The following is a 25,482-nucleotide window of genomic DNA, read 5'->3' on the forward strand; positions in this document are numbered from 1 at the left end:
CCAGCGTAGTTCAGCACAGAATACGTAAATAAATAAATAAAAGTAAGCAGATGTTCTTTTGTTTTTTTTTTTTATGATCTATTCTTTATCTTGTCAGGGTGTGAGTTACACTGATAATGTGCTCCCTACTTCACTGCGCTGACAGCAGTAAAGATCAATCATGAGATTTAATTTTGGTTTAGAAAAATCCATTTCCCATCACTCCTGTTATATTACCAGTGTCTCAACTGTAGTTACTTCTTTTTCAAATTTTAGAAATCCATCAATGTTCACTCCCTGCTCTCTCCTCCCGTCAGACTCCATGCACATAGAGGACATGGAGGCGGTCCAGAAGCTTCAGGACGCTCTCCACGAGGCCCTGCAAGACTACGAGAGCAGCCAGCACCAGGAAGACCCTCGGCGGGCGGGCAAGCTGCTCATGACCCTGCCCCTGCTGCGGCAGACAGCCACCAAGGCGGTGCAGCACTTTTACAGCATCAAGGTGCAGGGCAAGGTACCCATGCACAAACTGTTCCTGGAGATGCTGGAGGCCAAGGTCTGATCAGAGGATGACTGCGTTAGTGACACAGGAAGTGACTTGAACCAAGGCTGAGGGTCCTCAGGAGAGGGAGCCCTCCACTGACTGTGCTAGGCAGGACAGAGACTGACCTCCCTCCTCCTGGAACCCCGGGACATGAAGTAAAAAAGAACAAATGCAAAACTTGGTTATTAGTATAAATATAAGAATGATGAAGATTAATTTAAAATATATAAGAAATACTATGTACAGTAATATTTTTTTTTGTTTGTTTTTGTTAATTGTCAGTGATCATGCTGTATACGAAGACGGACCCCCCTGTCCCTCGGCATCTTCAGAATAAGTAGTTCTTGATCAGATAAAGGGTTTCTTTCTTTCTTTCAGCGGAGGCGTCAACAACCAGAAACTCTCTTGTCTCACAAATGTGTTTTTGCCTGGACTTGACCAGGACATGTATATATTTATTACTGGAAGACTGACTGTACAGTTCAAAGTCTGGTGAACTTGGTGGCCATTTTCTCTTGTTCTTCTCCAGGGGGGAAAAAAAAAAAAATGAAGGAAAATTGTTACTTAAATGTGAACTCTTTATCAGTTTAAATGTCATTGGATATACCTCTCCAGAGCCGTAAGCCGTGCGATCTCTGAGGAGACTGGAAGGCTTGCTAGTCCCATGTTTAACCAAACTAGCATAGGCAGTTAATAGTCAGTCGTCTTATTCTGTAGTAACTCAGCAATAAAGGGAGCTGTGGGAAAGCCAGGCTTAACCTCCTATCTTTCATGTGCTTTTTAATGCTGCTGTTGCTAGAAGACCGTGCCTGTGTATGTCAGCCCCACTGGTGGGACGCACCGCTGCACCCGTCTCTCCTGCTCCTGCAGTGGTCTGTGGTGCTGTTCATGTCACACGCTGAACCCTAAATTTGGTCATTGCTTAAGCCTGTGGAAATGGCCCCTTGGCATGCAAATAGACGACCTGATTGGGGGCTAGGTGAACCGTGATCAGCAGGTTGCTGTGGCAGTATCAAAGGATTTATGCGGTGTGGCAGAAGTCCAGGAGATTCCATGTTCAAACAATCACAGGCCCATATGTCAGCCACTCTATTTTGGACCCCTTTAAGCCTGTGGCAGAGTGGTCCCACACACGGGGAGCAAGGTGCCCAGCATCTGCTCTCACCATGTTAGACACCTCCTGTCTTTAAATAGCGGTGCCTGCATTTATAGAGCTTCAACCAAATTGAAGGTAAATGGCAGGTGCAAAGCTGGAGCTGTGGCACTTCACACTAGGTTTATTTTTAACCCAGCAGGAGGTTGTTGTCTGTGCAGCCCCCCTCCAGGAGTACAGTAGACACGTGGAACACTTCTTCATGACCTCAAGTTGACACAGTGGCCGGTGCAGAGTAACACCACCGGCCCAGAGGTAGGCAGGCGGGCAAGCGGGCAGGGAGGCATCTGCGAGGAGAGCTCGGGATGCCTGAGCGTGCACATGTGAATAGCTATGCAAGAAACAATGTGTCAGCATGCTCCAAAGGATAACAGCAACCCTACTGAGTGTCAGTACAAGGTGTGATCTCTGCTAGGAGAGAGCCATCTCCTGCTCTGTCTCTCTGTGTTTAGCTAGATGTCCATTACGCCGTGCTGAGGAAAACTGCCGTCCAGTCCAGTGGAGTTGTGCCGCCGCCTGTCTCGCTGTGAGAGCGTGTGTGTCGGAGGCGAACACTTAGACTACTGAAGGATTTTATGTGATGTGTTAAACGGTGGTGCTGTCACAACAATATGATACTGTGATCAAAGGAATCCCTGACGAAGCAGTTGGGTAGAGTTGCCGCCACACTCGCGATATCTATGGCTAGCACTTCTCCAGCCGCCAGCAGACCTTGTTTTTACAGCCGCCTGATGGCCATGTAAAGGAGGAAGACCACCCACTCCAGCACATAGTCCTCCCGACTTGAACCAGCTGCTGTCCACTTAACAAGCTCCACAAAAGAACTTGACTTATTTTACTGTTGTGCAATACAACAGGGACCAATTCTGACTGAAATCATGCTAAAAGCATGCTTTTACTTAGATTTGGGAGAATTTGTATGCTGTTAAGTAACATATTCTAAATCCCTCTAATCAAAAACATGTATCCTGTATATCAGAAGAACTATATTTAATTTGCTAAACGGAGAAAAAAAAAGGTTTGTGCTTGTTTCAATGAAATTGCAGTATAAAGGAAAACTTTTGCAGAAAATCTTTACAAAATAGAATTTTGTAGTGGCCCAAGAGGATCAGCCATAAGAATCATTACAATGGGGTTCTCTCACCCTCCTTTTTTTTCCTCCTTAACTTGCAATGTGACACTGTGTAAAATCAAAGAGAACATGTCTTACATTACAAGCTGTGTCTACGTGTGTAAATATATCAGCATCAATACAGTAGGTTGCCGAAATACCATTGAAAATAAAGTACGCAGCGCCCTGCTGACTACTACCTCATTATCATATTGTCAATATTTCTGATTCAACACGTTTATCATCCCGTCATGACTGTGACATACCTGAGCCATCCATGTTTCTATTCTCTCTCCCCTCTCTCCGGATGTTTGTAACTGTAGTTCCCGTTCATCGTTCTCATCTGTTTGTAAAGGAAAACGCATGTTGACTTCATGACCTTGCCATCACTGGGTGGGACCCCCACATCGGTTACTAAGCGGGTATGTGTTTTTATGAACATCAGTGTCAGAATTGGTCCCTTGATGATAAATTGCAGACAGGGACGGGCAACTGACACCCTGCGTCTGTGTTATGAGTATTTATGGTGTGAAATTTATCATTTGCAATGGTGTATACATTGATATCTCTCCTCTCTCTCTCTGTCTCTCTCTCTTTCTGATCGTTGAATCATCTATCTGTGTAAATTTTACTTTTGATTTTCAAAAAGGAAAGGGATCAATGAATTAAATATTCCCTGAACTCTGTGATTCTTTGGCATTCTACCTTAAAAAAAAAAAAGAAAAAGAAAAGCAAACCTTCCTGGATGAAAAGTTTTGTGATTACAGAATAAAAGAAGACAAGGCTACAGCCTGATAGATCTACAAGTATTCAGACATATGATGGTGATGGTGGTGATGGTGATGGTGGTGATGATGGTGGTGGCGGCTTTAGATCATTCAGTCTGTCGAGTTTTTCTGATAGTTGCGCCTGCTGACTGCACAACAGCGACACTCCTGCACCTCCGCTGAGGTCAACAGGGAGTCACGTCTGTGCTATAGCAAGCACTGTCGCGCCATACTGGATTCGATGCCCATATTTTACGACTGATTTAGCCGATGACCGATGCTGACAAATCCATTTTTTCCCTCCAACTAATTACAGAGATTATCAAGTCTGTAGAGGAGTAAATATAAGTCATATATTTACTTCAGTGTTGAAGAGCAGACTGGTTGGACTGATGCTGATGTTTGAAAAAAAGACCTATATTTGCTTCTACTGATATGTTGTGCATTCCGAGTATGAGGAGAACCAGATTCTTGCGTCGGAGGCTCTTTCATTCTTATTAAAGTTCCTCAGTGGTGCATGAAGCAAAACAGTGTCTTGGGGGTATGATGGAAACACTAGTGAGGCAGAGCAAAAACCCAGCAGACCAGAGGGGCGCAGGAAGTGAACAACGCTCGCCCCAAAACAGTTCTGTGTACTGGCATGTAGTGAAACGAAGCTTAGCTGCTAAAATATCCCTTCAAATGTGGGAAAAATAGCTTTCTATTCCATTTTAAATCAAATTAGTTCTATTATGTTGAAAAATCATTGTGAACCTGAGCACCGGCTCTGCACCCAACCATCCCACCACCATCCACTGCAGGAGCTGCTGAAAATGGATCCGTCACAGGAAACAGGCAGACAGACACGCCAACGCTGATGGAGGTGGTGGTGGTGTGTGTGTGTGTGTGTGTGTGTGTGTGTGTGGTGGTGGGGGGGGGGTGAGTGGGGGGCTGCAGCTCCATTATTTCAGGAAGCTGATATTCCAGGGAGTTAAAGTATTCCCTTCTCTGTATAATTATAAGAGCCAATTTCCCTTTTTGAAATAATGTCTTGCTAACCAATTAATCGTAATAATCCTCCACATGGAAACAACGACATCACGAGATGACTTGAGGATGAAAAGGGAGGAAAAGTAGGGGGCCCCACGCGTGCTCTTCCTTCCTTCCCCTGCTAGCCGGGGCCCAGATATCACCATCAATACTTCCCCCGCAGATACAGTAGCAGCGCAATCATTTAGCGCCATTGACAGGTCAAAACACCTTTCATTAGAGTCACGCGGCGTCTCATCAAGATGCGCCGGCGCTGGCGGGCCCCGTGACTGCTGTGTATTGCTTAAGTGTGTTTCATTATTCCCAAAGCAACATTGATGATGGTAAGGGAAAGGATTACACGTCAGGGTGAGTGATTGGGTTTGAATAGAGCTGCTGCATACACTTTGTATCAACCCGCTGCTCAAATTACACTTAGCTTGAAAACGGAGCACGCAAATGCCCAGGAGAGCTTGTGGCACAGAAATGAAGAGTGGGCCACCATTTCTCTCTCTCTCTCTCTCTCTCTCTCTCTCTCTCTTTCTATCTCTTTCTCCGTTTCCATCACACTTTTCATCTCTTTGTCAAATATTCTCTCTTGCCCCTCCCCGCCTCTTCTCCTCCTCGTTTTTTGAGGCGCAACCTTCCTTTATGGGGAGTCTTATTGTTCCTCTGATTCTCTTATGCCTATTTATTGCTCCATTTGTGAAATTGGAGGCAGCGACCGACAAGCCTATTACTATTCAATAACAGGAGTTGGGCATTTTCACAACCGTGAGCTATCAATGTCCCCCCCCCCCCCCCCACACACACACACACACACACACACATACACACACAAAACTTGACATCACTTTCAAAAAAGATGTTGCGTGTGGAGAGGAAAGAGGCGATGTTAGCGGTGTACCTGTCCCGCTCACCTCCACACCTCCGCCACTACCCGAGACTCCCTTCAGCTGATCAATAGGCTGTCAGAGTGCCGAGCAGGCGCGCAGACCGGGCCATCCGAGACGCCGCCCTCTCGTTGTCCATCTTCACTGTTTTTAAGTGCATTTATCAGGTTACACGCCTTCTCTCCTGCTCGCTGCTTAATGCACGGCTGAGACGCTGTCCTGAAAAACCTTTAATGGCCATCAGCGGACCTTTGTCCCAGTTTGTCAAATTACTCTGGTTACATTTTTCATCATCTCACCATTATGAAATCGCACGATGAAACGTGACGCCGCGGAGGAGTTTAAATACCTATTTTGATGCAGTAAAATGGTAGAAAGGGGAAATGAAACGTGATCTGAGGTTGTTCTTTTCTTCTCCATTTCGGAAGTACTGTGGGTTGCTTCTTTCGAGTGAGCTGCGTGAACGAATCCCACTCTCTCAAGCTTGAGAGAAATTAAGCAAAGCCACAAAATCCCTTGAGAACAGGTCCCAAGGGTGCAGAGAGGGGCGCACCAGCGGACGCCAGCACACAGGAAGACAGACAGACACAATCACACACACACACACACACACACTCACTCACACACACACACACACACTCACACACACACACACAAACTGTATGTGGAGGTTTTTTTTTCTTCATTTGAGATTTATTTGCCCAACTGTACCTTTATCTATGAAACTGCAGGGGAGCCGAAATATTTCCAACTATCTGCTGAATGTATCTTCCCTCCACCCAAGAAAAACACTGTTGTGTGTGTGTGTGTGTGTGTGTGTGTATGAGAGTGTGTGTATGTGGGTAGAAGGGGGGTCTTCTCCCGCTGTTTTATTGCCTCTGCCATGTATTCACGCGTTCTTATGGGCTTTTCCAATTTAACCAGTGGTTTGGAAATAATGAAGGCAGATAAGGAACATTGATAAGCATGGATACGTCCATCAAATGGAGGAAAACTCACGCGGGGGGCTATATGTGCTCACATCGCAGCCGTTTAGTGAATGTGGAGTCGATGAATGCTTAAAGAATCGCTATTTTAATCTAAACACCTTTAGTGCGTTTTATCCTGACCAAACCTTCCAAATCAGTGAGCTGCGATTAAAGCTGCATGGTCGCGTTCCTCATGTGTCACCTACAGATGATCCCTCTTGATGGTAATGGATCCAAGGATTTCCCAGTGTCCAACGAGGGGGTGGGCAGGGAAGTGGTTGGTGGTGGTGGGGGGTTGGGGGTCAGGCTCAACTCCAGAGGGAAGCCATGGATGGGCCTGACCTTTTCTGAGTGTCAAGCAAAGGTTAGAAATCTCCACTGGCCTTAAAGCAAATGCACTTGTTTGCCATAATGGAGGAGTCCCCTGCCTTTTTCTGTTCGAGACCAGGTCCGGCCCCCTGAGAGATCCCTCTGATGGAATTCTCTCTGTGCGCGCACACACGCACACACACACACACACACACACACACACACACACACACACACACACACACACACACACACACACACCCGTCTCCACCTGGTTTGCTACTTAATTAAGTTAATATAAATTTTCCTTTCAAACAAATCAAAAACAAGTCAGATTATGAGTCTATTTCAGGGGGACGCAAACAGGAAGTGAGCGCCATCGCGAGAGCGGGTGTGATGTGAAATACATACGTGATCACCTATCTAAGGACATCCCTTATCCTCTTCTGAGATATATTGTAGAAATCTCGTAAATATTTTCAAGACAGTCTGTCTGGGTCCTACAGACATATTGTACGTCATAACACGTATGACGGCTCGTAATTCACGCATTTATATTCATAAATTTGATTTTGTATTTAAAATATGACTCGTAAAAGTGTGATATATGGAAATAGACAGATCATATGTGATTCCTGAATTAAATTTCATATAGATCAGATGCTTTATGTCCTTTTCTCTCCTCTCCGCTTGCCTGAGAAAGGAGCCTTGACCATGCAGGTAATTTACAGTGTTATGAGATGAGTGCAAAACATGCTGTAAATAAATAAGAGCCGACCCATTTCGTTTTAGGACAAGGGGGAGGTTAGACACCCCCCCCCCCCTTACCCTTTTGAAGCCGTGATGTCCCTTCACTGGGTGCATCTGTATATCACCCAGAGAGGAGCGGACCGCAAATGGGGCAGCAAGCGACACTATGCAGTCCATTTGCTAATTTCAATATGGTGTCCGTCTGTGTGGGTATGGCCTTGGGCACAGCAGCACCCCCCCCCACCACCATCCCCAGTACACCACTCCCCCATCTCTCCCCTGTGTCCCTTTGACCTTGCACTCAGTCACTAACAAACCTCATATTGACTTTAAAAGAAACTATAGGCACATCCCATCTGCTGCTCTCACCCACAAAACCCAACCAGCAGCCCCTGATATTCTCCTGTTCTATCTTTCACACTCATCCTGATGTATTCATGTTTTGTTTTTATTGGTTGGGGTGTTTAGTGGAGAATGCAGCTACCTATCATTGTCAGTCTGCGCTGCACACAAAGGTTGTTGCCTCTGTCGATGTCTGACAAGCATCAATACCTCCAGTGTGCCGCTGCAGGACTCTTCCTGTTGTCTTTGTGCAGTAAAAGCTCACTTATTGGCAGGTGTTTTAGGACACTTTTCAGTGGAATTAACACAGTCAATGAGCGCAGACGCAGGATAGATTCTTTTTTTTTTTTTTTTAAATACCAATAGCACAACGGTGTCGATGTGTTTGTGTTTTAAAGCTGAGCATTTAGTCTATTTTTTTTTTTTTATACCCAAAACGTGGTCTGGTGCAAGATCCAAATCACTGAGGCTCAGCGGAGATATCCCAGCATGCAAATGGAATTCTAGTGACTAGAAGGAAGATCTTTGTTAGTTCAGATAGAAAAAAAATCAAATCACTATCACTGACCCGTGTGTCGGTGAGACAACATTTTAGTTATGATTGCTCTTTGTTGCCATGGCACAAATGAAAACAAGAATCCCCCCGATGCTTTTTGTTTTAGTGAGGTGAAAATGTTCTTACCGGATTTAAAATCTTCAAAAATCCCCTTGTGCTTTTCATCATGTTAACAGACAGAAGTGGGACATTTGAGTTTGGTTTGAGATGAATAGGAAATAAAAAACAAAAAGGCAAATAATGCAAAAGGCATTTTTTATGAAAATGAACAGGTGTTTGCTTGCATAAATGAATGAAAGTCAATGATGAACCCCCACAAAGACGTAACATCAAATCCGCGTGCGTGCGTGCGTGCGGGCGTGCGTGCGTGCGGGCGTGCGGGCGTGTGCATTGTGTCTTGGATCCAGCAACACTGAGATACCCTTGCAAATGGCAGTTTGAATTGCTGTGATCGGCTCAATAACTCTCTACGGTGTTATGGTTATGATCATTTCCCAGCTGTACGGAGCAACATCAAACACGCAAATTAAAGAGGGCTTTCACACTAATATTACTCTCCTTTGTCACCTGTCCACCTTCACACACACTGATCTCTCTCATGGAGGCAACTCTGCAAGAACTACATGGAATCATCTGAAGAAACAAAGACAAAGCAGCTGTATTCCAGCCCAGAGTGGCTCTCGCTCCTTCATCATGTGACTGTCATTGTGTTGTCCTCACCAGGCCTGACTGACTGCTGGTTAAAGCTTTACTGGCCCATGAATCGTGATTAAAACATCTCTCATGAAATATTTTACGCTTGTTGCAGTTTGTGCCTGTATCCACAAGCTCCTAACGCGTCTCTCCCTCCCTCTCTCTTTCTGTGTGTGTGTGTGTGTGTGTGTATGTGTGTGTGTGAGAGAGAGATAGGTGTTAGAGCAGAAGCAGAGGGAATATTACACAATCCTCTGTGCATTATTGTAATTAGATTTCCCAGGATAGCTCAATTAAGTCATACCGCTCGGGGGACCTGGCAGTTTGTGGTTTGACACTCTCTCACAAGGGGTCCGGTGTGTTAAGTAAGGCTAAGAAACACAAATATTAAATGGACACTAAGACCAAAAAGTTGAGCGCGGCACTATTTCTCCAGCCTGAAGGCAGCGTGTTTGTTTTTCCCTCTTGGTTGTTTGCTCTGTGCTTGCACAGAGGGCAGGTGAAGGTAGAAGCCTGCAGACTGCAGCTCAGCTCTTCTGCTGCTGAGGAATGAAGTTACCCGAGGACAGCCTGGTAATGTAATGTAATGTATATTCTAATGAGAAGAGCTCCATCTATGGACCACCTGTTGAACTGCATTCATGATGAAAACATCCTGAGAAGCTTGGCTGTGTTAGAGGAGGAAGAGCATTTACAAAGAATTGCATGTGGCTGGTAAATAAATTCCTTTTTTTTTTTTTTTTTTTTTTTTTTTTTTTTTAGTAGCCGCAGGATAAATCTGGCGGACACTCAGTATTACTGTAGAGGTCAGCTTTAAAGGGCTGTCCTGGCTTTCTGTGATTATTTATTTGTATGATCGGCAACAAACGTGAATATGTTTGGAGGAATTGCATGTCATGTGTGGTGACAAAGGGAGATTCAGCACTTTTGATGATATGTGGTTACATTACTGCTCTCAAGGCTGGCGCTGAGTTTAAATGCTCCAGTAACATTTCCTTTTATTTATATCCGTAGACCTTGGCTGAAATAAATGAGTTGAGACAAGTGTGAGGGGCCGATGTTACGAACAATTTCTTTCTGACATCAGGAAACGAGTATGTGCGAGACATTCAACTCTTTCACTGCCAGTGGCTGACAGGCCGTCCCAGCTCTGCAGCAGGAGTCCTCTTAAAAAGATTCAATGTCGGCATCAACGTGAAAGTCGTTGTGTCATTATCTTAAATCTTAACTATCCAGCAGGATGAAAGTGTGAGAGACAACCATATCTGTCAGGGGTCTGTAGGAGATGTTTTATTCTCTGTGTACAGTGAAGCGCCCCTCTCACACGCTGAGATTAGCAGTCCCACCCAAGGAAGTCACTCTGCGAGGGTCATTCTGCAGCATTCCCACAATTTACTGCCACTTTTAATATTCTGTCATAGTTAAATTTTTTATTGGTCTCTTTTATGACCATATCCTTATGTCCCATGCTTATGAACTTTTCTATGCAAATCAGTCACTTGAATCAAAAATGGATTCCTTTGCTCTTTGTTTTCAAGCCGCTGAGGCATCAAGAAAATCAGCTGCCTGCCCTTCTTGTCATCAGCTAGGTTTCTCTTCAGCGACTGCAAAATCCTCCTCTGTGTGTGTGTGTGTGTGTGTGTGTGTGTGTGTGTGTGTGTATGTGTGTGTGTGTGTGTGTGTGCGCGCGCGCACGCGTGTGTGGTCTGTTAGATGGAAGTTGACAGCTGTCGAGACAAAACAGTCTCAGATATTTGGAATTCAAGATGACGTCAACTTAGTTTTGTAGCAAATACTCAGGCAAGAGATGTAAGAAAGTGGCGGCGCACACTGTGAGAACAAAAACAGTGAAAAGCTTAGCTGAATGTCATGATTCTATCACTGCACATGCACTCACAGGGGACTGTTTCTCTGAGCTCAACATTTGTACTTGCTTCACCCTGGCTGTATTTTCACACTCGTCTTCCTCCCTGATGACTGGCCCGTTCTTGTTTTCTCTTCCTCCCGAGTCTTGACAGGCCAGCGGCATTTGGCAGAGAGAGAACAAGAGAGGCGAGGAGGGATGAGCTGGAGATTTACGACTGTATGGACCTGCCACTTTGAGGAGGAAGTTTATGAATACGTTTAGATTTTTGTCCTCTGGCTTTGTCTGGCGCGTCATGCTTTTTAATCTGCTGCAGTATGGATCACCCAGCCAGCCAAGTTGGGGGGTTGCGGGGGTTGCTTGGAGACTGACCAGTGGCCAGCAGGACTGGACTATTGTCCTGGTGCCATGGTGACTGGGACCAATCGATATTACATTGGTATGATCGCGCTATATGGATACGTTGGTGACCACCTCTCTTCATCCGCCCCGCGGTCTCACTGCCTCAAACGGGCTTTTAATGATAGTTATTTGATTGGGAAAGGTGCATCAAGGAGAGGACAGACCTGACTGGGGTGATGTGTGGATGAGCAGGGGCCCTCTAAGTGCTCATGAATGGCCTTAATGAGGGTGGCAAATGGAGACATAAAGAGGGAATGGGTACACTTTTCACTTTAGCCTGACATACCGTTGCTGCCCCCCGAAGCCCTTGAGCGGGCATTTGTTGAGGGTGCGACCATGCTTCAAATCCTCCTCCTCCTTCGTGGACTAATTGTTGAAGATATTGACCTTGGGAAGCGGGAGGGAGCACAGGAGGGAGGGGAAGTCGGGTGAAGGGTGGAGGTGGCTCTCAGTTCATGTTGGTTATTTGACCTACAGGGGATTTAGTCCCGTCTTAAAACAAAAGCTCCCCCCCCCCCCGCCCCCCAGTTTACAGTCTAGATGCTGTGTTATGCCATTTTGTGAGCATGAGAAATGAAAACACATTGATGGAATTAGCACCATAACTGTTGGGATCAGTCATTTCAGGCCTTATTTTCACCCCATGTCACTTATTTTTGAGCAAACGCAGCACTATTGGATCCATGGGGGGGGGGGGGGGGGTGGACATTCTCATACCGGTACACAAAACAAACATCCCCAGCCCCCCGTCCCCTGCCCTGACCCTGATCTGCACTGGACAAGTTCACCATCCTGTTCTTCTTCAAGTCCCAGTCAATGGGTGTCGATACGCTGGATTGGCTGGGCGACAGGGCCTAGAAGGGGAGTCGATAAGGGGCTGATAAGCAGCGAGAGGCTGCTTTGTTTTAGTAATGACGGCTTAAATGAACGTCCACTGGCTCTTCCGTTAACGGAGCATCACCTCCAACAACAAGCTTTCATCAATAAAGGGATAGACACAAACTCCAGTCTGACACTTAGCAGCTATTGAGTCCACCAGCGTCAGGAAAACTACTCCATAAAAAAGAGAGGAAAAGGCACAATATTTGGGGAGAATCTGCCGGTATTCATTTCTCAGTTGTGAAGGGGGAAAAAAAATAGAAATCTATAAGTTCTGGAGCAATAAAAACACCCCCTTTATTTTTCAAGTTGATGAATTGCCAGCTTAATAGCATTTTATAATGTTACATTAACACCCTAACGATGTAATACTCTTACTTTTGCAATGTAATATCTAAGGTTCATTAGAAGTAAATCATATCTCGTTACTGATCGTGCTGTGGTTATTGAAATTGTAATTCTGATTTATATCTCAACAAGACATGCAGGAATCAGGAAAGCACCAAATGTTTTATGTGGCTACACATGAGGGAGCGTACGCAGAGCGGCGCACATCGACGCTCACACCTCCAAATGCTGCATCAACTCTCCAAAACAGAATGTCATCGGCTCCAAAGTCTGCTGTTGTTGTGCATGTGCACAGCAAACAACTGAACATCCTCGTGTCACCGCCGTGCATTTAATTCTTTCTGACCTTTTGATCTTGTGACATCTCGCTGGTTTCCATTCAGATCCTTTCATGCACATTTTTAAATTTGAGCAATTATTTGAAGATTTCAAATGCATCTCTACCTTTTCTTTGAAAAGTGTTTTAGTGCAAGGAAGAGGCGGAAAAGTCAGGCGATAGACAAACGGCGGTAAAAGTGGGTTGATACTTCAATCATGTGACGGTCAGGGCTGTTACCTGATCTCCTCCAAGAGTACATAGCTGTAATATTAGTTGTTCAGAAAACTATGTTTTTCCATGGTTTGTCACCAAGTTTTACATTCTTTGTTGGCTTGAGTTTTTACTGGCGCTCTTTTAATCTCACCTCTTCTTCTCCAGCAGCAGACGGGAGAACCTACGCGCCACCGACTGCTTTTTCTCCATGAACAAACACAGTACAACTGTAGTGGATGGAAATGTCCACACATTAGCATTTCCTTTTGTTGGATTTGTGAACATTCTGTTAAAATAGACAGTAGATTAGCAAGGAAATCCGACTGGTGTGAAGGTATTACTGTCGCATCACAGGTGCCGCATTGTCGTCTTACTCCTTTAATTGACTCCTGCTCCCGGTGTTAATTTAATATTTAGACATGGTTCATAACAAAACACTTAGATAATGTAAATCACTGCAGTGTAAAAGAGAATTGTTGTGATATATTTATTACATTAATATGAGAGCTGGCAGTGAAGACGAGTCATGTTTCAATGGCTCATTTCCCCTGTTAACGTTTAGCATAAAGGCTGTTAGCCCATTTCTTTGACCACTTGCTGTACTGTATGACAGCAAACAATAGCCTTTTACTAGAAAGCCCTCCTCCTCTCCTATGACAGGCTTTTATGGCGTGACAGTTGCACTATACCTCTGCAATTACTTTTCAATTAGCACGCTGAACATTTCCAACACTGCAGCGCAATTATTTTATAGCCCAGTGTCTTAGCCCATTAATGGTGCTACCAACAGCACGGGAAGTGATAAACCATCTGGCCAGGCTCCCAAAGAGATAGAGCACACTTAATGGAGTGAAAAAGTAAAAGCAATTAATGTCACATTAATATAATGATAATAATGCCTTCCCTTACAGCTCTGGCAGGCAGAGCAGGGGACTGGGCTTTCATGAGCTCTGCTAAGCTGAGGACAGCATCTCTGCTGGGACCCCTCGCAAGACTACCCCCCCCCCAAAAAAAAAAGAAAAAACAGCCCGCAGGACAGCGAAAACAAACTCACCACTTTTGCAGCTGTAATGTGAATGGAAACATTTCTCCAGCCAGGGAAAAAGAATGTGAAAGGAGAATTAATCAAGCTAGCGATTTGTCTGTGCTGTCAGGAAATAAGAGTGCAAACATTTGCAAATGGGAGGTGGGTTTAACCTCTTTTGTAATTGCTTTAAAGGAACAGTCAGCAATTCTAACCCAAAATTTTTTTTTCTTAACACATAGCTGGTCTTGCTGTGTGTGTGTGTGTGTGTGTGTGTGTGTGTGTGTGTGTGTGTGTGTGTGTGTGTTTTGTGAGATAGTACCTTGCAAATGTGGAGGATTACACCTACTCTCCCTTGGTTTGCATGTCCCAGCCTGAGTAACAGAGTAACATCACTTTTCCTGCCAGTGTTCTTGTATGTAGAACCTGAGGAAAATTAGTGTCAGAGAATTTACTCTGCGGTGTGATTTTCTTCCTGGTCACACTTGTGTCAGCACTTCAAACAACACACCACATCTATTTACATAACAATAAAGAGTGACTCAAGACATTAAACTTGCCCCTGGGCAACAGGCGCTCTTGGTTTTAACTTTTGGTCAGCGACGCAGTTTCTGTTGTTGCCTTGGCATCTATGAATTTGGGGGCAGACTTATTTGGTTACCGAGTTCAAATATTAAAATTTATCTCAGAAATGCTGACTTCACCTTTAACATCAAGGGCAAATGATGTATCTTTGCTGTCAATTTGACAATTTTACAAGATGATATCAGTGTTTAAAGTGACAGCACTTCGCAAATTTTGACAAGCAGACTGGCGTTTTTCCTAGCCGTTAGAGTGTGTGCTTACAAAATGCAAGTGTGTATGAGTATGTCTGCATTTGCACATGTTCAGAAACACTGGTGTGTGTTGGTGTTTTAGCCTGTGGGTTTGTGTGTGTGTGCCCAGCACCGCCTGTCTCTGGAGTAGCTCCCCTGTCCTATCTCCTGACCCCTCTGTGTTCCCGCCGCCCTGCTCTGTTTGTGTTAATTCCTCTACATCTCCAGGGTGGCTTACATTAGAATATCTTAACCACTGGGCTACATTAGCATAGTGTGATGGATGCCGCTGAATCTCCATGCCAGATAATGTCCACATTTTGCATTTTAAACTAAGCTACGCAATGGACGTGCTATCCATTTTCACAGGGGGAAATTAGGTCCTGGTGGGAGAGCGCTTGGCACTCTGTCATCCCAAGCAAAGCTCCCTGCCCAGGTTTTATGACACCTCTGGGGCACCATACAGAGACAGGTTGAGGGTCATTGTCTAGCACTGGTCAGCTGTGATGTCACATAAACACTTGGTAAACTTGGGTGTCAGTTTACTCCACTTGTTTCCTTTTAAAAGCTGGCCAAAGTTTGGGATGGAGTGCTTGCATGGTTTCCTACTGCAATATTCATGTGTTTCTGTGTGTCCACCTGCCCCGCCACTCTCTCTACAATACACACTGTGTCCCTCCTCTCATGAAGTTACTTTCAAGTGAAGCGTGATAAATCATGCATAATTTCCATTTTAATCCGTACAGTCCAGCAGCAGACGACTTGTGTGCATATGTCTAGAGTGAAGCCAGACTGCCTTGGCTAAGAGGGAGTGTTGATTTCCGTTACAAGGCTGACACAGCCCCCAGCAGTTGATCAATAGGAATAAATCAGTGGGCTCCTTTATGTGACATGAGATAGTTGTACATTTATAAGCCTCTTTATGAGATAAGATCTCAACACTAGAGCTTGCGTCATACACACTGACACATGCAAAGCCAGATTCTGGATGGTTACAAGTTAACAGCACACACAGCATGTCTCTGTACTTTGCCTGACATTTCTCAGCAAAAAAAAAACAACAACAACATGCATTAGTTTGTTATTTTATTACTATTATTTTATCCTCATGGACAGTGATATTAATACTTACAGCTTTCTAGTGTTGCCGTCCAATGGCACTCGTGAGCTCTCAAGTCATGCACAGGATAGGCTTGGCAGTGCAGCGGTGAACACCGACATCCAAAAAAGACTCGTTTCGTTGCCTTGTCATTCTTTACTTCTTTCCCAGAAATGTTGACTCTTCTTGTATTTCAAAATAGAGAGAAACAATGTTAGTGTTAATGTTAGTGTCTATTATTTAAAGCCTCCAGCAAGCCACCCTAAGAGTTTGGCTGGCTAGCAAATGGGTAACGCAGGAAATGGTCAAATGAAGGAGAAAAAAGATAAGTGTGTTGGGAATATCAACATTTTGCTGACATACAAATGATAAAATTACAAAGAAAAACTCAAAGCAGCTAAGGATACAATACATTAACCTTCATAACCTCACGCACCTCGTGAGTTTACAGAAAATTCCCTCCTCTGAGTTCTCGAGGAGAACAAATTGCAGCATTTCTATGTATGCGTGAAAACATTAGCATTTGAAGGCAGCATTAGCCTGTAGCCTCGTCTGCATTGCCATTGCAATGGGGAGAGAATGACAACACCCTCGTGTGTATGTTTAAAGACTGTATTGTGTTACAGGAAGGTTCTCTTCACCATATAATCACCATCCATATCAATGGAATGATAGGCTCATTGATTAGTCGTCTCCTTGTTTTCTCTTCACACAAGCATGAAAGGCATTGCTGTGCAGCCGAGTAATTCTGTAATGTTCTGCTAATTACGTTTGACTAATTATGATTCTTTTATGTGGTAATATAAGCTGGGAGTTTCCCCCTTTATTACGATATAGGTCCTTGCTCTGCATCGTTGATCATGATTGGATACCAAGGCCTCCATTTTCTGTTTATTTTCTAATTAAATATTAGCTTTAACCACTTTGGGAGGGAAGGGGGGGGGGGGTGATAATTACACTATTACACTGCCCCCCCCCACACACACACACACACATGCCCGTTGACCGCTCCAGAATGTGATCAAGTGAGACTCGGGCTTTAATTAGATGCTTGGACATTAGTGGGGTTTTTTTTTTCAGGTTAGGAAAACCAGGCAGGATGCTTTCAACACCGAGCACATTGACTGAGCTCAAATTACATCCGCACTTTAAGGAGCAAATTGATTGGGGAAGGGGAGGCTGTCTTTACGAGCTAAGTGTTTCTGAATAGAGCTGCAGCACATACCTCCTCTTCTGTCCTTTCACATGCCCCATAAAGAGAGCTCCCCTGGAATGGAGTATGTGAAAAACAGGAGGGATAATTTAACAACACACGTGTAGATGAAAGGAGGGGGCCGGAGCGCACCGTGGCGAAGACAGGATGTCTCAACAGAGAGAAAGAGAGAGGAGTGTGCAGGGGAAGGTGTGAGTGTGCAGGGGTGGTGGTGCTGGGGTGGGGGTAAGGGAGGTGTAAGGCAGAGTGCCACTGTGCTCTCTTTCTATTTCTCCACACATGATGGATAGCAACAGTGGGGAGAACAAAACCAAGCATTCCTCATGCTGTCACCACAATGAAACAGGGACATAACAGGATTTGGTCACAATGCGAGCGGAGCACTTCAGAGAGATGCCAGGCCATCATGCCACTTCTACTGGAAGTCAAAGACTCCATCCATCACCTATAACGCACCCTTAGCATTTGACTGGGGCTGGCGCTGTTCTCTTCCCTGGGACTTCCCGCTCTAACTTATGAGTCCATGTGATGAATTTATTGCACTCGCCATTGTTTTGCTGTTGTTGTTGTTATTCCATTGAGGAGGGGGTTGTGAAGGGCTTGTGATGTAATTTATATATTCAGCATCTCTGGTTATTTCCTTATGGTGGTTTGAGAGACACTGTCCTCAAAGGTCACAATACAGCACAATGGCGCATTTCATGGTTCTCCTGAACAGCTTGCTCATCTGGAGAGCTGCAGGGATAGCGTGTTTTTGTTGGCCAGCGCTGGAATGCCCATGGGTTCCCTCGACAAAATTAATAATGACAATTTTATACTGGATTAAGGACGACTGCAGAAAATAATGAGCCGTAAGTTGTTTGCAAGATCATCTTGACCTGATTTGATCCCAGCTGTGAATTAGGGCTTCACGATTTGAAAAAACAAACAAACTAATTACAATTATTTGGACTCATATAATCATAAGATTTCCTAAATTAGAAAGAAAGTTTATTTCTACGTTATTATTCTCATGTTCACTAAAAACCCAATAAATATTGGTATAGTGTTATGTTGTGGGGAATCAGTATCAAATAAAAATGTTTTCTTAAATGCGCTTCATATATTTTGCAGGCAGGATAGCTCTGCAGCGACACAATATTTACTTAATATTGCACTTTCCTGCAATTTGAAACTTGCAAGAAGTCATTCTGCCGCTTGCAATTAATTGTGCAGCCCTGCTGCAAATTTTAAACGCAGCCACTTGCCCAGCTGTACCAGTCTGACGGGTCTACATCCAGCACGAACACTGCAGGCAGGTGTTCCCCCTTTATCCGCAGCTAAAAGATCAGCTCTATCTAAGTCGTGGGCTGTGCTCTTGTCTGAAGCCCCTGGGTCATACTACAGAAAACAAGAACTAAGAGAAAGCACAGCATTTACTGCGGAATGCTCCTGTTTGCGATAATGTTGTGGCGTGAGGACCTGCGGGGTGAAAATGAGGGATAGGAGGAGGGGAGCTTTAAAGGGGGAGTTGCATTCTCCAAATTAAAAGTTGTAGCCTATTAGTCTGTGTTTGGTAGCTGAGCACGCGACCATGCCTAGCAAGGCTGCTAATAGGAAAAGATGTGTGGAAGTGTATGATTTATGGTTGCACGGAGGCAGGGGTGGAATAATTTGGTGCAGAACGGGTACTTACTGAACGGCAACAACTCGGCTACTTATCCGTACTTTCTGGTGATAAATTAGCTCTTGTTTAAAGTAGCCGGAGACCCATTTTTCATTTTGATTACTACACTTGATATCTCTTTCTTTCTTACTCTCTCTTTGTCAGCAGTGGTTTGTGTATGGTGTATGTGTTTGTGTGCATTCAGCCCAGCTATTGGTCCTCGTCCCCTCAGTGACTGGACACTACTACAGCACCCGTGTAAAAACATAGTAACCATGTTAATTGTGAGGCGACCCAATATGGTCAGAGTGACATGGCTTTTCTCATTGACCGTGAGCTGTCCTGCTGCCAACTGAATGCAGGGCTCCTGTCAATCAGCAGCTGACCCTTGCCAAGACCTTCCCCTGCTAAGACAAGGTTCCCATTGATTCCCCCCCACCCCACCCCACCCCCTGACAGGCAGCAGCCTCAGTGGGGAAAATAAGCAGGTGAAATATTAAGTTATAAGTCAGCTACCAATCAATAAACAGAGCCAGGAGCAGGGAGGGACAGGCCCAAGTCCCCACGGCAGGGGCCCTACTAGCCGGAGGCTAATGCGATTGAGGTCTGTGGATCACCCCGAAGACCTGCAGGCAGAGTTGCAACAATCTCCGACTGAGGCCATCACATGGAGACCACTGCCAAGTCCTGCAGAGTGAGCTGGCATCTGCTCTCATTGTCCTCTGTTTGGCACTGCCACTCATGCCAGAGCCCAGGCAGAGCTGGACACTCTACAGACAGCATAAATAAAACATATGAGAGCTGTAATGAGAAAAGAGCTGCAGGGCCAACAGAGCCAGAGAGCAGCGTCCCTTGATATACACTGATAACTCAAACAGAGTCCAGCACAATTACAGTTGTAACAGAGGGCTGTAGAGCCAACAGCTCCCCCCGTAGTTCTCATTGAGAGCTGCAGCATGACATTGATCAGCATGAGTCTCAAGTCTATTGTCCTGAGTTTGAATCCCTGGCCCTGGGGTTGGATAGCTTGGCAGGTGTCAGTGGTTATCTTGGCCTGTCTTCTGTGCAACTGAGGAGGTGGCGGCGGGCCCCTGTCAGCCACCCTCCCTGTTAGGCCTGGAGGGGGCAGTAGGGCAGGGAGCAGAGGAGGCCGTTTCTCCTGCTCTAGGGCCTGCTGCTCCTCTAGCCCCCTACCCACTCCCCTCCATGCTGCTGACTGACAGCTATCTTCCAGCTGTGGGACATGCACCCCGGCAACCCGCAGCTGATAAAATGTTAATGTAATTAACAGATAATGGCTGTTGTTTTTAGCTGTCAATACTCGGACTGGGAAGGGATAAAGGATTGGAGCAGCACAAAGTCACATTCAGATATCTGCCAGTCTTTGTAAAATTCAATTATTTCGGCAACCCCCCCCCCCATCTTCAGCTGCAAACCCCCCCCCACCACCACCACCACCACCACCACCACCACCACCACCTGCCTTTATTCCACAGATGCACACATCTGATCATCTTCATGTGATATTGACAGCATTTCCTCTGACCTGTACAACTCTAACCTGTTGGAGTCAGCTGTGAAGGGTTATGAGTCTTGGAGATGGACCTAATCTCTGGTCAGCCATTGTGAACTTTTTCTTATTCAGCCACGTCTTCCTACTCGCTGCTTTTAGATAATAAATCATGTGACCGAGGTAAGCAGCCACAAGGCTCCTCTCACCTCGGACAGCGGACATAGACTTAGCCAGCCAGCCTGCTACAAGACAAATGTATTTATATTTGTAACCAAAAAAAAAAAAAAAAACCCACACTGCCTATCAGGACATGGCCAGCGCTGCTTTGGACATCGGCTGCCTGACTATTCTTGTATTTTAATAAGTATCAAGCCCAAACAAGATTAGGCGCCTCCAGTTTACAAAATGTCAGTGAAGGCAGCGCTATCACTCATAATAAATGGGCTTATGCAAACAGTAGGGTTTTTGCCATGCATGAGAGCTTGTTTGGTGTGCACCACCGTGATGCTGTATGCTGATATGCAATTATTCTAAAGAGTATCAAAAGTTCAGGTGTGAGTCTACCATCACGCTGTAGCTGCGGGGGATGCTGAGCAGCTACAGATTACAACAGGAATATTCCATGAATAAAGAGGAAAAACTGGAGTTGATAAGGAGGAGCCTGAGAGTATGATAAAATACACTCCATAAGAGATGGCTCTTTGTGTATATTTTGTTTTTAGTTTATAACTGATACATGCGATAATCCTGTAGCCGCACCCTTCACTGGATTAACAATGTCAGACTGGAACTTTGATCAGTCCATCTCAAGTGTTTGTGCTCCTGCTCCCTAATTAACCCAGTTTGTATGTGCTAATGACACCTAATTATCATTTGTGTAACAAGATTGCTCTCATTGCCATAATGAGAAAAACGCCTTCAAATGTTGCTCCGCTTACAAGCAGGTTTGTGCTGTTATTATCAAAGTGTTTATGCAATCACATCTAATTGAAGTGTTAATTAAATCAGGAATACCATAATGTGAAACAAAGACTCTAAGTAGTGGGAGTCGAGCTAAAAGACTCCCTTCCCCACCCAACATTACTGTATGTACCCATCACATCACAACCCCCCCCCCCCCCCAACACCACCACCACCACCACCACCACCACCCCACCACCCCACTTGCTCCCCAGCAGAAGCACTCACACCAGAGGAAGGGGGACCAATCAGAACTGATTGGCACTTTGACCGGCCACAGAAATCAGGCCCCTCCCTCCAACTGCTTTAATATTTGGGCCAAAGAGGTGGGAGGCCGCTGGCTTTTGACCTTGTCCACCCATCAATATCCACTCAAGTCCGGACGAGCATCAACTCATGTGACCAGATGCACGCGACCCCTCAGACAGCGGAAACAAACGCACCCATAGACCAACACACAGCTCCCCAGCAGGCGTGGGGAGCGTTAGAACACATCTGGAGGAAATGTACTCCAGCATCTGACATGTTTAATTCTTACTACATCATGTTTGTGATGTATAGAAACGTGACATCCCAGCTAATATGGCTTTCTTGCTGCGAGAACAGCTGATTGTACTTGACACAGGAAATTGATTCTCACAATATTTCCAATGTGTGAGCTTCACGTGAAAACCATGAAAACACTAATACACGCTTCCCACTCATGATTGCTAATAATAGATGTGGAATTCTGAATAATTTCATGGTAACTGGGGGAATACAAGAAAGAAAATTCATTTTTACATAATATACAGTATATGGGCTGCACGGTGGTGCAGTGGTCAGCACTGTGGCCTCACAGCAAGAAGGTTCCGGGTTCGAGTCCCGGCTCGGGTGCGGGATCTTTCTGTGTGGAGTTTGCATGTTCTCCCCGTGTCTGCGTGGGTTCTCTCCGGGTACTCCGGCTTCCTCCCACAGTCCAAAAACATGCAATTGGGGACTCGGCTGATTGAATACTCTAAATTGACCGTAGGTATGAATGTGAGTGTGAATGGTTGTTCGTCTCTCTATGTTGGCCCTGCGATGGACTGGCGACCTGTCCAGTGTGAACCCCGCCTCTCGCCCGTTGATGCTGGGATAGGCTCCAGCCCCCCCGCGACCCTTAATGTGTAGGAATAAGCGGAAGATGACGATGGATGGATGGATACAGTATATGCTAGAGTCATTTAGACAAGAAAAAAGTCAGCTCTTCTTGGAAAACGGCAGACTGCTGATTCATTTAGGAAATTGAACGGGAAACGAAATTTGTGGTGATATACAGATAATTTGCCAAATTAACCAAAACAACCCCCCCCCCCCAACAAAACAAGGAATCTTTCAGGTGGCAGCTCCTGAAAATTTTAACTACCGTCTTTCCACGCAATTCATTCTCTGTTAATAAGCACAAGTCACGTTCGTTATTTGGGAATTTCCTTTGCTGAAATCTTCTCCGTCCTTGCCTTAGCAAAAAATCTGAAGAAACTTCAAAAAATCAGTGAGAACTTAAGCCCACTTCGGACAATGCATGTCTATGTTTGTGAAAGTGAAAGTAGGTGACGTAGATAAAGGAGGCGATCCCTCAACACTTGATTTCTCTCTAAATCAATTTAGGAAAAAAAATAGAGTATTCACATGTGAACAAAAAAGTAAATATAATTGGAGAAAAAGTACAATCAAGTATTTTGCATCTACAGAATCAAATGAAATATGCGCAGCGTCAAAAGAAAATCATATGGAGGGCATGTAAAAAGCCCAATGGTGTTTCTCAGCATTTTTCAAAAAAAACTTGACTTTGACATATTTATGTGATCAAGAATATCAGTGTTGCAGCTTATGTACTGCACTTGCAGAACAAACGTCCTACCAACTTTAAAGACTTTAGACAAATAAGAGCAAATATTCATCCTCAACAATCCAAATGAAGATCCCATCCATCTTTTGTGATGTTTTATGTTGTGAGGTCTTTATTCGTACGGATCTTTATCTCCTTACTGCCGCAAAGCTGGTGAAATAATTACATTCAAAGACGTAACGTGCTTCCTATAACACACGGTGTGAGTGAACAGATTAATTCCGTAAGTGTTGCAGCTACATTTATCGCCCAGTGTGCACACCCATTCACAGCTTTAGTCTCACCTTTCTCTGCCTCCGAGGGATGATCCATTTCTCTCCTCTGTCTTTACGTTCCTTTCCTCCTCCTCTCAATCTCATTTCATACCCCGGTCATTATGCCCCCCCCCCCCCTTCTCTCATCCTGCTCCTGAACAGGACCCAATGGCCCTGATTAATCTGCTGCATTTGACTTAATGAGAGGTCATTCACATATCTGATCACAATGGCTACAGGAATCAATGATAGATGGCCACTTGGCAGAAATACTGAGGTGCTGGAAAAAAAAAACAACTGAATCTGTTAAGACTTAAATAGATATCCTCTCTCTGCAACGTGAATCGTAGTGTTCTATAAAATATCTCTTTCCCAAGGCTCAGAGATTGCCTCTCTTCCTCACAGTGGTATTATAGTCTACAGTCTATAAGCTGAACTGTGCTATTTAGATTCTCAGTGCAGAGTTCTCGTGGTGGATAAGGTGAGTGTTGTGACTGAAATTGTGTGTTTGTATGTGTTAAGACTTCATACACAATAGGTCATTCAATGATACAGCATCGTGATACACGCATCTGGAAAGAGAGAGATACAGCAATATTCGGTCCGTGCACACACACACACACAGAAAAACCTTCAGTTAGGAGATTATGAATTGATTTCTTCCGCCCTATAAAGTCCATGTCTTCCTCACTGAATGCAGTAATGTGTCCACTTGACCTTTCTTGGTGGGCTCCTTTCTGGTGAATTGACTCCTAAGTGTTTGGCCCTGGCCTTTTCAGCACCATGGGTGTCCTCCATCTGCAGTGTGGCTGCTTGGCTGGCAGACATCAGCAGGCTGTCAGCACATCAAGTTCACGCGTGCAAAGGCAAATGCACTCGAACTCACACACAAGCGTGCTCACAAGTGCACTGAAGTGCTGAGGCAGGACAGAGAAGGCCTCAATGCAGAATAGAGGGCTGCAACAATGCATGCAGTTGCATTTTGTTCAAACTTGCAATCTCGGCAGATGGAGAGGATGACATGAGGTTTTATTTTGATGAGCTGTAGCACGCACGCAGCTCCTTTAACTGCACAATACAAAGCACAGAATACTAGCCTGTCAGTGAAGATTATGCAGAGTGAGACACGTGTATTTGCTGCCATTGAATTTCCTGGTCTTTGTCCAAATGCCATGTCAGGTCCATGGGATATGGTGGGGCAATGAGAGTGGTCAGTGACATCGAGGTCCCTGGCATCTGAACTAGCATCTGTTGCAGGCGGGAGCAGCACAGCGGCCGCCCTGTCCTCGCTGTTGGCCCGACACCATCCTGCACTACCCACTGTCTGTCACACCCAGCGCCCTGCAAAGTTAATTGTGAACTGGAGTGGCGCGTTGGGGCCCTCTCGCTAAGCAGCCCCTAATGACAGGCAGAGAGACAGCTACACATGTTCCCTGGCTCTCCCTCTGGAGGAAGCTACAGATAGTGCTCCTGCACAGACACTGACCTGTCACAAAGCTGTCAGCAGCCAGCCTGTCAGCCATGCAGCCCAGCACGCAGCCCACCTATCCCAGATGCTCGGCTGACAATCTCCGCACAATGTTCTGTCGGCAGTTCAGCCAAGCCTGCTGCCGCTAAGATTCATTAAGGATTTATTCAAAGGGGCTTTAGCCAATTCATTATGAACACACATGTGTATGTTTGGGACACAAATAAACAGCACGTTACTGTTTTGAATTGCTGTCCAAAGTCCTCCAGAGTCAGCTTGTACGCCGCTGTTAAATGTCTAGAGAATACTGGCTACTCTGTTCCACTTGGTGTCTCTTGTTAAGATGACTCCTGAGTTGTGCATTTTGTGTTTATGAAGGTTTCTCCTGGTAGTGTAATGGAGCTCAACACAGACGTATGGAACACATGTGCTAATATCTTCTCATAGGAGCCCAAATGAGCCATTACAGGAGCTAATCTGACAGGCACACCGCATTCAGTTCCCCATCTGCTAGCCACGGTGC

At 45.1% G+C, this 25,482-nt stretch overlaps 1 protein-coding gene across 5 annotated transcripts in view; it reads left to right on the plus strand.

Moving 5' to 3' along the window:
* The window catches only part of esrrb (estrogen-related receptor beta), a 45,023-nt gene extending 41,403 nt beyond the window's left edge, over nucleotides 1-3,620 (plus strand). For 4 of the 5 annotated variants that reach the window (XM_086181701.1, XM_086181702.1, XM_086181698.1 and 1 more), the window contains one exon: nucleotides 297-3,620. In XM_086181701.1, the coding sequence (XP_086037827.1) occupies nucleotides 297-541 (245 nt within the window). In that variant the 3' untranslated portion in view covers nucleotides 542-3,620. The remainder of the gene's footprint in view (nucleotides 1-296) is intronic. The other variant, XM_086181699.1, reaches the window with a different exon arrangement.
* Nucleotides 3,621-25,482: the final 21,862 nt, after the last annotated feature.

Source organism: Aulostomus chinensis, chromosome 17 (assembly GCF_037954235.1).
Source record: "Aulostomus chinensis isolate RoL2024-O1b breed Wild chromosome 17, RoL_Achi_v1.0, whole genome shotgun sequence".
Taxonomy (NCBI): Eukaryota; Metazoa; Chordata; class Actinopteri; order Syngnathiformes; family Aulostomidae; genus Aulostomus; species Aulostomus chinensis.